The 13,344-nt window shown below is 35.7% G+C and overlaps 1 protein-coding gene across 12 annotated transcripts in view; it reads right to left on the bottom strand.

Moving 5' to 3' along the window:
* KDM4C (lysine demethylase 4C) overlaps positions 1–13,344 on the bottom strand; it is a 401,867-nt gene that overhangs the window by 168,737 nt on the left and 219,786 nt on the right. For 11 of the 12 annotated variants that reach the window (XR_014020688.1, XR_014020689.1, XM_081282627.1 and 8 more), the window contains 2 exons: positions 4,904–5,097; positions 1,675–1,898 (listed from right to left, as the gene is read on the bottom strand). Coding sequence is in view for 10 of the 12 variants with exons in the window: in XM_081282627.1 (XP_081138753.1) it covers positions 1,675–1,898; positions 4,904–5,097 (418 nt within the window). In the remaining 2 variants the exon portion in view is untranslated. Of the gene's footprint in view, positions 1–1,674; positions 1,899–3,922; positions 4,219–4,903; positions 5,098–13,344 lie in introns of those variants that run through there. The other variant, XM_081282626.1, reaches the window with a different exon arrangement.

Raw genomic sequence — 13,344 nt, forward strand, 5'->3', positions numbered from 1 at the left:
ACAGCTATAGCAATTTGAAATCTGCCTAAAAATACAAATTACATACATGATGCTATGAGCCACTATTAATGAAATGTTCCAGTTGAAACAATGTATATAAATGACATGCATAAGGCTATAAAATCCAATACAAATTATTTCCTACACTACACTTATACCATACACCGAAAGTATATAAGAAAAAAATTACAAAATATTTCTCTTCTCTGACATATCAGCATATTCTCTCTCTCTCTATCTATCTCTATCTCTATCTCACACACACACACACACACACACACAACAGCATGATTTCCTCCTATTACATACTTCCTCTAATGATGAACCCATCCAGTCTTCTACTTAAGTTCTCTTCCAGGTCTCAAAACCTGGAGGGCAAAATGCAATGAACCAGACAGAACTAATGAAATTGGATACCATCAGCTAAATCTTCAGCAACTCACAAAGTTTTTAATTAAGTCCTGTATAGAGGAAAGCATGTTGAAGGATGATAAAGAAATATCTATATGCATTGTAAAACTGTCTTCTCTGCATTTGATGCAATTTCCTTCCCTACTTTTGTGACCTTGGTATCTTCTTCTTATTCACAATTCAATTCTGATATCACCTAAGCCAAGAAACCTGACCTGTCCATCTTGGTCTTTAAGTGGTAGATAAGCAGTTCCCCACACCATCTCTATAAAGAGAGGTACTACACTGGATTATAAATGTATATTTGTCTAGTTCCCCTGATGTATGAATTCATTCAAAAAAAGTCTATATGAACTTCATTTATAAAATATTTGAAGGGCAAAGGCAATGAGTCTGAAGAAGCAGCCAGGAAGGACTTTTTCTATTATAGTAAGTGGAATAATAATAAGGACAGAGAAAACCTAAGCTAAATGATTGTTAAAGAAGTGACAGGAATGGACACTGGTAAAACAGAAAGGAAGCACACTCTGCAATAGAGAAAGCTAGAGATGAATCCACTTGAATGAGGAGGAAACAGGAAAAGAGATTCAGAAGAGTCCAACAACTAAAGTATCTATGGAATACAGGGTTTGAGAGAAAGTTAGGAATTACCAACTAGATTGATTATTAAAAGGACAAAAGTTCCAAACGATATTAACAAGGCAAAGCATTAATGAAGTTTCAGAGAGATATGCTGGGGGCAGGGGGAGTAAAGTAGCTAAGAGTTTTTAGTATACAGAAACAGTCCAGGGACTGTATGTACCATTTCATCACGCTGACTCTTTATTTTTGTTATTCTTTTTAAAACGTTAATCTTTATTTTCTTCTTTAAATTAAGTCAAAAGCTGAAAATATGCAAAGAATTATCTATAATTGGTTTTCTCTGCTTCGGGTGAATTCAAGAGAAGCTTTCCAAAATGTATTGTATATTGTAAATTGAGTTGCACTAAAAATAATTTTTGTTTTTTCATTTTGGAATCTTTTTTATTAAATGAAAATAAACTGCTGGCTGTTTGTCTCACAATTGCATTTAAAAAAGCAGTGTTGCATGTTTCTTTTACTGTAACAGTCTCTTGGCTTCCTGGTTAAATAACCCTATGTAAGATAGTTATTGATGAGCAAGGTGGGTAATTAAGACAACTATACTACTGAACATAGATTTAAGGCATTAGATCATCAAACACCTACTACTTTGGGGTGAAATATAATCAAATATTTTCTCACCTGAAACATTGATATTATCTGAGAAGTGCTGATCCATTTGCACCCTGTCTTCTGAAGGCGCTTCTGTGTTACCTAGCTTTGCTGCTGCTTCTGGCTTTTCTCTGACCTTGAGGTCCTCTATGCCTACATCATGATTAGGGTCCTCTGCCTCATCGACATCTGCAGACACCTCCTCATCCTCCTCAGCCTTAGGCCTTTTAGAATGAGACCTAGTGCATTGGAAGCTACAACCAAGAGAAGTGGTTGTTAGAGAGGAAAGACCGTAAATGATATGAAAAAAATACATGCTGACACAAACATTCCTATTCATTTGCTTACAACTGATCACTATGCAAAGACAAACTTCACATTAAACCTGAATATTAATCTTACCAGTTTTAATACTAGTTAACTCAAAATTAAAATTTTAAAAACTTTAAAAAATTGATTAAACATTTATGTAAAAAAGAATCACGTTAAAATATTATAGAATATTTGTACAGTAAACATAGACTGTGATGAAGTATCATCTATTTCAAAAACCTAGAAGAAAGTTTCCTTAATATATACATATTCACCATGCAAAAATGTTTAATGTTTTCCCTGATTTGAACCTTACACAATGTACACATGTATGAATATATCACATACTATCCCATTAATATGTAAAACTTTTATGTTTTCATGTATCAGTCTAAAAAACTAAATATAAATTTTTTAAATAAATAAAAGTCTGAAAATAAAAAAGTAAAAAATGTTAAGATGGGGGAAATGAAAATCAACACAAAATATTACTTATATAGTGAAAAAAGGAAGAGAAAAAAATCAGTGTAAATTATTCATATTTCAAGATGAACTAGTGACCATTTTCCCAAGTTTTCTATATTTCTCAGGCAAGTGTAAAATCGTTCAGATTAAATTCCAAATGATCAATAGTTAAAGGTATTATGGCAGGAAAAATAAATGTATATATTTAATGTCTTTTATCAGCTTATTCAGATTAGACACTATTTTTGTTTATCTCCACATTTGGTACTCTCCTATAAGGCACTTCAGAGTTTTATCATACATATATCTGGTATATGACATAATAACAATTAGGAGCAATCACAAATCACCTCAAAGCAACTGTGCTCAAAACCTAAACATTCACACACGTGATGGCAGGTATTATACACACAGGAGAAAACACCACAAACAAAGAAATGTAGGAAGCCAAGGAGGGCAGAGATGTGAGTTAAAGGGAATATCTAGGGAAACCCCATATAAATTAGCTGTGGTTGCTGCTGATAGCAGTAACTATAGTGGTATCATCACTTTTATTAAGAATACATGCAATGGAAAATCTCTACAGTATGATAAATGTAATACATGTAAAATATGGTGGCTAATATCACTTTGATATTTCAAGAAATCAATTCATTTGTTCGACTTCCCTATATAGGGTTTTACTGAAGAGAGATCAGCAATCACTTTGCATCATAGGCTGAGCATATCCAATAAGCTACTAAACATTAGGTTTTCTACCTAGCTCCATTAATTATTTGAAACTACTGACAGATGTTTTCAATATCACAAAATCGATGTTCCATATCAACTCAAAAATCCCACTGTGGTTAACAACTAGGAAACTGGGTCATATACCTAAATAAAGTATTGCTTTCTGTCCAGTAAAACAGCACTTCACACTATGTTCCACGGGTGTGTCTACTGCCAAGACTGACTATTCCTACTTTTTTGATAATGTGGATTAACACATTTTTCAAAGCACTGAATCTCTAGTGTTGCTTAAACATTGTGTGAAGGCACCCATAATAAGTTAAACATAGTAAGTTACACACATTTTAAATAGCAACATAACACACATAAACACATGCTCACACGTGTTAATACTTACCATTACCACATGAGAGGCACTATTGTACTCTTTATTCTAATTTACTTCCTATTTATAAAATATGAATCCTGACCACTAAACTAAATTGAAAAATGATACTGTGAAAACCACTGCTCTACACTAAAGGATAAAAGAGCAACACCTGCGTTTTAAATCAGCTATTGGCTAGTTCTCTGCCTCAGGTTTATCTCTTATAAATTGTGAAAGTTTGACTCCATGTTGTTAAGGTTCTCCACTCACTACCACTCTAAAATAACAGAAAATAAATGTTAGGGGGAAGAAAAGAAAGACTCAGAAAATAAGCATTAGAAGTGTGGGCAAAGATTATAAATTACAGTGTTATTTTGTTAATAGCAAGAATGTAGAAACAAGCTACAGGTCCAAATGCAGGGAGATTAGTTAGATACATGCAGGCATTAAAAAATATCTTGTGAAAAATCCGTTTAATTACATAAAAAATACACTCACAGAACTGGTCATCGAATTGTTAATAAAGGATGGCCCCAATTTTGGAAAGGTATATAATGAATATATATGTAAAGGATATATATAAAATGATAAGACTGGTTATCTCTGGGAAGTGAGGTTATGGGTGATTTGGGATTCCTTCATTATTCTTTTCCTTATTTTACAAATGTTCTCCAAAGCTCAAATATTACTTTTACAATCTGAAAGAAAAACAATGAGCAATATTGAAGAGAAAAATTTAAAATAAATCTGAAAAATATAAGAGTTAAAAGGTAGCCTAAGGACCTGAGCAACATAGCACACACCCTGTTCAATGGGTTTTTAAATGGCTAGATGCCCATAGAAGACCTAAACTTTTGAAATGACCTAGGCACAAAAAGGGAATGGAAAATACAGCTCACAAGGACAATCAAGTTGCACAAACAGGACATGTTCTGCTTTATGTACTATAAAGAATAAAACTACATATATAAAATGAAGTACAATATAAGCATCTAAATAAAAAATGTATATCAGATATTTGACAAATACTGAAATGAAACTGGTAATAAATGAAAGTGTTAGAAATCAAGTTATTGAAATGATTAAAATATGGAAATAAATGCAGAGGACTTGACCAACACTGAAATAGATTAGTGTACAGAGTCTAAGAAGCTCTACACTGACTTAAGAAATATTCTCAAATACAATATATACATCTTCCTATATTTGTAATACATACCAAAAATTTAAAATCACTTTGCCTCAAATTTTCAGTAAGATATTAAGCAAACTTATAATAAATAAATAAGTTTTAAAAATTCCCTTGAAGATATCATGGTAATTGATCCATTTTAATTGAGTAAATACGACAAGCAAGATGAAGTAGCAGTGGGTGGTCATTACCTCCGGGATGCTTTTCTTACTTTCCTCCTCCTCTGCAGCCATGCTTTCACCTCAGGGGTGGATTCTGGAGTGGGCTTTGTATGATCAATGGTGTATATATCCTTTCCTTGTTTCCAAAGCTGATATCTGTCTGGCTGAAATTTCCTCACAAAGATATCCATAGAAATTTTCACCATGTCTTTCCTGCAAGTGCACTAAAATACAAGCAAATAATTTCAAAAAATTTGCAATGAAATAAAATCATATTTATATTTATATTTGCAATAAACATAAAATCACATGCAGCCAGCCTTTAATGTACCATATATGAATATGTGAATATTTAGTCACTACATGGGTAGAATGTTTTACATTTTCAAACATTCAGTGAGTGATACACCCAATTTCTTCAGAACAGAGGTGAGGACCTATATATTGACATTTATGAAAAGGAAAATAAGATGTGAAAATACTTTGTACAATTCATAGGGAACTTTATACCAGGTAAAACTCAAAGTGCACACACTTGAAAGCTTGCCTACAACAGAAGGATTAGCCTCCCATGAAAAGGATGCATCAATGAACTGAATGCTGGGAGTTCTGTAAGTCTGAAAACATGATGTTGTGGTTAGGCAGTGTTCTCAGAGTCCCCCAAGGGCCCATAAGTTTAAGTGCTGGTCTCCAAGGTAGTACTGTGGCAGGTGACAAAATGTTCAGGAGATGGAGTTGAAAGGGAGTTCCTCAGTTCACTGAGAGAATAAGGTATTTCCTGTGTTCAGTTGATATTCATGAGTACATAATCACACCATATAAAACAAGTTCCCTTGTTAGTTCTTTTGAAAGTCTTGTTAGAAAAAAAAAGCAGGCCCAGTCCTATCTACCATCTTTCTTTCTCCTCTTGTTGGAGGTGTGACTGTTTGCTCCTACTTGTGCTCCTGCCATAATATGCCACCAAAGGCCAAACAAATGGGGTCTGATTATCTTGAATTTTGAAATGCTACAACTTTTTGTAAGTTAGTTCTCTCTGATATTTCACTTAGTACAATAAAAGTGACGAACAAACCAGAGCTGTCAGCAAACATATAAAGTTTGATTAGAATAATTTAAACAATTAAGATGAGATAAATTTTCTAAGATGGACTTTAATTATATTCCAATTTAAACAAATAAACTCTCATGCTGTAAACAAACTTAGGAACAAATAAAGTCTCTTGATATCACATCAAATATAATATCAACCAATGAAAAGCAGAGAGTTAGATGGAAGTTCAAAGAAAAGAAAATTTTGAATTCATTACAGCCTTGATATTCATGAGTACATAATCACACCATATAAACAAGTTTCCTATAAAGACTTCACACAAGTTTAATTATACTGAGGCCAGCACTCTAAGCATTAGGGCTTAGAGTTATGTTTTGCCTTATCACTGAAACAGTAGTAAATAGTTTCCAAGATTTAACTGCTATACCTTGACAAATCTAAACACATCTGGTGACTAATTGGTAGCCTTGACAAGATTCTCCATATACTAGTGATAAAATTATCACTTCTATGCAAACTAATTTTAAAACCTAATTAATTTCAACCCTCAAATTTTCCTTAATGGAGTATAATATTAATGGACAAACTTTTTCTAAATATATAAAACATAGGAAACATAGATCCATCCAAGCACCTCAGCACAATCCAGAAACAGCGATGTGGCCAGCCAGGAAACATCTGTGCAGGACCGTTCTGTTTGTACATGAATTTCCAAGAAGATTGATAAGGGTCTAGATAACTGCATACTGGCAACATATCTAAAATTAACTTTGTCAAGTGCAAACACACGTTCATTCTATCACTATCGACTTGTTGGTACCATGATTCTCCCCTATCCTACATTCATAGTAAACATCTATGATACCATGACACTTCCACTCTCCTATATACCTAGTAAACATTTGCTCATTCCTCCTTGCTCCATCACCCACAGAAATTCACGTCACTTCCTCTGAAATGCCTACTGCATCAATTCCTACTTCCAGCATACTTCCAACTTTGCTGTCAGACCTTTAATCTTAGAGTAAGCAAAACAAAGTTAACTTATTTCCCTGCCTGTAGATTCTTCTAGCATTAATCCATCTTTATAATAATTTCTTTAAGATCCCTCAAACAGACTGTGATCTTTCATTATTCAGTTTAATACAATACATTCACCCTTCTCTGCCTTTAGAATAAAGTATAAACTTTTGAGTGTTGGATTCAATGCCTCCAAGATATGACTTTTATCAGTGAGATCTTCAGGTTTCTCTCCCAGTCCCAGGCAACATGAATACTCCTCTCCAACTAAGGTCACTGGAGCCCAAAGGTACCCAATGCTTCCTTTCCTCAGCTCTTCCTCTACCACAATAATTTCCTGCTCACCATCAGCAAAGAAAAATTTACCTTAACACTGAATGCAAATTGTACCAATTGTTCAGAATCTAATACTATTCACCTATAACAATAATTTATATTATTATAACTGTATATAGTGAGAGTTCTAGGGTATCATCCCTTTGGAATGTGGAAAATGAGGATCCTGAAAATTTTAAAGGTATTTTGGTTAAAGATGCAATCTTTCAACTAAAGGGGGGAAAAATGAAAGCATGTCTCATAATCAGAATCTTTATTTCCTGACAATGTTACAAATTTTGCTTCAGGAGGAAACATAAAATACTGGAAAACAGTGATGCTCCCTCTTTTAATAAGCTAATTTAGGCCTGAGAATGACTATGGTGGTAACATCCCGAGGAGAAGTGGGCCAGAAAAGTGCAGAACAATATTTCTGAGGAAAAGGGCTTAAGAAAAACCAAACAAAGCAAAACCTATAGCTTGATGGTCATCTCATTTGATCGAATAGTACTATGAAACCTAATTTGTGTACATCTGGCTCCCAGACTTTGAATACACTTCAGAACTCTTTAGAAACCAATGGATTTCACATTCATGGATTGCCTACTACTAACAAGGATTTAGAGAACTTTATACCAACAGAAATGCTGCCATTCTGGAATCAAAGGCACTAAGTCAGCACAATAAAAAAGGAATCCAATGGTAGAATAGCAAGTGCAGAAGACTGAGCCATATGACACCATCGGGCTGCGATGGCATAAGATCATTCCTTCAAAATTATGTTTGAGAAAATGGCGGCGGGCGCAAAGAGATCAAGTCTCTGACCTCTTCAGCTGTGCAGGCATAGGGAGTCGTAAACAACCTAAATCTGTTTTCTCAGGATCACGAGGCAATGCTGAGCTGACGTGGATCTGGGGCGAACAGTCTGGGCCTCTCAGAACACACTCTGAGCCCGGATCGGCTGAATTCAAGCTCCCATTCGCCTGCGTCCCGCAGACAAACAGCTGTGACTCAGCACTAATCCATCCCGCTGAAACAACTGGTCAGCCCTTCTCATCCTATGGAGGTAAATGCCTACCGAGCCTTCATAGGTAGTGGCCACAGGTTTGAAATGGGGCTTGGGAGAGACAGTAAGGACCCAACCGTTGGATTGGTCATCCGGCAAAGGGAAACGAACTGTCGCAATTTACAAGAGATACCACCATGGCAGAGAACTGATGTCATCAGACTGCGTCGGAGGAGATAACTTCATTGAAACCTGCGGCTACAGGTGTGTAATTCCCTAGCCTTCCCTCTCCACACATCGGGGAAACCTTAAGGGCCCCTCCCAGCTCTCCCGTAAGGGCCCCTCCCAGCTCTCCCGAGAGCACGATAGCCAGACCCAGGGAATCAGAGGTGGCGTGGGACCCGCAGCGGGGAACTACCGCTCCCACCAGTGCTGACAGCTGAGGTCTCTTGCACCAGCTACCAGGGACGTGGCTATCGGAGGGCAAGTAAAATTCGCTGAGGATTCTCAGCCCCAAGCTCTACAAACTTAGGGTCTAAGGGAATGGCAAACTGGGAGAGTGTGCCCAGTCGTTCATGAAAACAGGGCTCCCGGGAGCATCAGACCTGGCGTGTAGCCAGTATTGTGGTGAGCGGCACCCGTGAGAGGGGCCTGGCTAGAGGAAAAGTGGGAAGTGACTAGACACAAGAGGAGGCCCTAGGCACTCAGGATTGGAGACTCGCCCAGTCGGGGAGGAGCTGCTGCACAGTGATTGGTTCCCACGTATTAACAGGAGAAACTTGGCCTGGTGGGCACAGCGCCACCTACTGGAAGAGAAGTTAATCAAACTCTAAGACTGCATTTATTAGTTTTGTTTTTTTTTTTCTTTTTTCCTTTTCTCTCTTTTTTGATTTGGGTTTTTCTTTCATTTTCATTTTTCTTTCTTGTTGTTTTTTTTTTTTAATTTTTTTCACAATTTTTTTTAATTTTTTTCTTCTAATTTTAATTTTAATTTTTTTAATATTTTTTTAATTTTTTTCTTTTTTTATTTCCTATTTTTTTTCTTCTTTTGTCTTTCAATTTCTTTTCAATTATCTTATCCCCCCTTCCTTGAATTCTACCTGCTTACTCTCATTCTCTTTAGTGACTTCTTCCCTTCCCTTCTAATACCTTTCCTCCCAAGCATCTAATAAATTTAAAAATAAGAACCATATGATTATCTCCATAGACGCAGAGAAAGCATTCGACAAAGTACAGCATCCCTTTATGTTCAAAACATTAGAAAAACTAGGGATAATAGGAACTTACCTTGACATTGTAAAAGCTATCTATGCTAAGCCTCAGGCTAGCATCATTCTGAATGGACAAAAGTTGAAGGCATTCCCTCTAAAATCTGGAACAAGACAGGGATGCCCTCTCTCACCACTTCTATTCAATTTAGTCCTTGAAATACTAGCCAGAGCAATTAGACAGACAAAATAAATTAAAGGCATAAAAATAGGAAAAGAAGAACTTAAATTATCACTATTTGCGGACGACATGATCCCATACCTAGAAGACCCAAAAGGATCTACAAAGAAACTACTAGAACTAACAAATGAATTCAGCAAAGTGGCAAGATATAAAATCAACACGCATAAATCAAAGGCATTCCTGTATATCAGCGACAAAACTTCTGAAACGGAAATGAGGAAAAACACTCCATTCACAATATCCTCAAAAAAAATAAAATACTTGGGAATCAACCTATCAAAAGAGGTGAAAGATTTATACACTGAAAACTACAGAACCCTAAAGAGAGAAGTAGAAGAAGATCTTAGAAGATGGAAAAATATACCCTGTTCATGGATAGGCAGAACTAACATCATCAAAATGGCGATATTACCAAAAGTTCTCTATAGGTTTAATGCGATACCAATCAAAATCCCAACGGCATTTCTTGTAGAAATAGAGAAAGCAATCATGAAATTCATATGGAAAAATAAAAGACCCAGAATAGCAAAAGCAATTCTAAGCAGGAAGTGTGAATCAGGAGGTATAGCGATACCAGATTTCAAACTATATTACAGAGCAATAGTGACAAAAACAGCATGGTACTGGTACCAAAACAGGCGGGTGGACCAATGGTATAGAATAGAGGACACAGAGACTAATCCACAAAGTTACAACTATCTTATGTTTGATAAAGGGGCTAAAAGCATGCAATGGAGGAAGGATAGCATCTTCAACAAATGGTGTTGGGAAAACTGGAAATCCATATGCAACAAAATGAAACTGAATCCCTTTCTCTCGCCATGCACAAAAGTTAACTCAAAATGGATCAAGGAGCTTGATATCAAATCAGAGACTCTGCGTCTGATAGAAGAAAAAGTTGGCTCCGATCTACATATTGTGGGGTCGGGCTCCAAATTCCTTAATAGGACACCCATAGCACAAGAGTTAATAACAAGAATCAACAAATGGGACTTACTTAAACTAAAAAGTTTTTTCTCAGCAAGAGAAACAATAAGAGAGGTAAATAGGGAGCCTACATCCTGGGAACAAATTTTTACTCCTCACACTTCAGATAGAGCCCTAATATCCAGAGTATACAAAGAACTCAAAAAATTAGACAATAAGATAACAAATAACCCAATCAACAAATGGACCAAGGACCTGAACAGACACTTCTCAGAGGAGGATATACAATCAATCAACAAGTACATGAAAAAATGCTCTCCATCTCTAGCAGTCAGAGAAATGCAAATCAAAACCACCCTAAGATACCATCTCACTCCAGTAAGATTGGCAGCCACTATGAAGTCAAACAACAACAAGTGCTGGCGAGGATGTGGAGAAAAGGGTACACTTGTACATTGTCGGTGGGACTGCAAATTGGTGCGGCCAATTTGGAAAGCAGTTTGGAGATTCCTGGGAAAGCTGGGAATGGAACCACCATTTGACCCTGCTATTGCCCTTCTCGGACTATTCCCTGAAGACCTTAAGAGAGCATGCTACAGGGATACTGCCACATCGATGTTCATAGCAGCACAATTCACAATAGCTAGACTGTGGAACCAACCCAGATGCCCTTCAATAGATGAATGGATAAAAAAAATGTGGCATCTATACACAATGGAGTACTATGCAGCAATAAAAAATGACAAAATCATAGAATTTGCAGGGAAATGGATGGCACTAGAGCAGATTATGCTTAGTGAATCTAGCCAATCCCTAAAAAACAAATACCAAATGTCTTCTTTGATATAATGAGAGCAACTATGAACAGAGTAGGGAGGTAGAGCAGGAAGAAAAGATTAACTTTAAACAGAGACATGAGATGGGAGGGAAAGAGAGAGAAAAGGGAAATTGAATGGAAATGAAGGGAGACCCTCATTGCTATATAAAATTACATATAAGAGGTTGTTAGGGGAATGGGAAAATACACAAGGAGAGAAATGAATTACAGTAGATGGGGTAGAGAGAGAAGATGGGAGGGGAGGGGAGGGGAGGGGGGATAGTAGGGGATAGGAAAGGTAGCAGAATAGAACAATTACTAATAGGGCATTATGTAAAATTGTGGATGTGTAACCGACGTGATTCTGCAATCTGCATTTGGGGTAAAATTGGGGGTTCATAACCCACTTCAATCTAATGTATGAAATATGATATGTCAAGAGCTTTGTATTGTTGTGAACAATGAATAAAAAAAAATTTTTACTTTGAAAACCAAAAAAAAAATTATGTTTGAGATTATTGTGCATTGAAAGATAAGAAAAATAAGTCTTCATTTTGCTGAGGAACATAAGACTCATGATATAACACAGTATGGTTCTTAAAAGATGGAACTCAACCCCCAGCTTTAACACTAAACAATGAATTTAAGAACTTTTAACCCCTTGTAAGTACCCCCATCAGAAAAAAAAATTAGAATCCACTCTTATAGAGTTAACATAAAGACTAATTTTTTTTTTGCAGTTTAAAAACATGACTACAAATTCTATTTAAGTGACTATTCCTAGAAAATAGAATATGCCTTATACAAGTTGATTTATACTGCTATGAGCACAAAATCACAGGTGCCTAGAGTTATGTTTTGCCTTATTGAGAAAGTTGATGGAGATTAGAATCTGGCTGCCATATATAAACAATTGTTCTTGAGAGGCAAGGCATATAAAAAAAATCAAACACATATTCTGAACTTGTGTGGGAATGACATAAAACAAGAGAAAGATTCATTGTCTTAAGGTGAGATAATTCTGATGCTCTTCAACTTCTGGTGGATCAAGTGCTGCAAGTACACTAGACTCCTTGGCTTCCCATTTCAAATGAACAACTGAAAGGCAGGACAAGGGAGGTATTAATGGGGGGAAAAGGAGCATAACTAAATATGTGTTATCCAGGCATCAAAGGTAAGACCCTGTAATGTATAGTAAAGAAAGGAGGAAAGGCTTAACTCATGCTACTTCTTTAACCATTATTAAAAAAAAAAAACTCATAATAGAAGAAATTAGTGTTACCTGGCTATTTGTATATAGATTTAGAAGACACGAGAAAATATCCACTTGAATTTCAAAACTGAAGAATAATTTGCAGTACATAAGAGTGGGAAGTGTTTCTTTTCTTCTTTAAAAACAAAATTTCAATGAATTTCAACAATGAATATATCAAAATAAAGAAAACATTATGCCTAAAATTTAAAATTCTGAAAAGTCAGGTTATTAACTTCCCATCAGTTATGAAAAGTGCCCAATCTATAGGATAGATTAGATTTATTGAAAACAACAACTGTAGAGAAGGGTCCTGGTTAGATATTGATGGCTAACTCTTCTTTAAAGATTTTTAAATGTCAAAATAAAGAACATATTATTGTCTTCTGCTGATAGATGAATAGTTTCTATGTCCACGCCTACCCTTTCCTATCCTATCCTTTTAAACCTAGGACACTAACCTTTATAATAAACCAGTTGTAATTAGTTAACCAAAAGGACTCATACTTTTGAAACAAAGAAAGAAAGAAAATCAAGCAAAATATTTACTCTGTTTTCATATGAAACTCAAATCAATAATTCAAAAAGAAAAGGTTGGTTAAAAATATCCTATATTTTAAAATCAAATTCT

Source organism: Spermophilus citellus (assembly GCF_964194105.1).
Source record: "Spermophilus citellus genome assembly, chromosome: 2".
Classification (NCBI taxonomy): domain Eukaryota; kingdom Metazoa; phylum Chordata; class Mammalia; order Rodentia; family Sciuridae; genus Spermophilus; species Spermophilus citellus.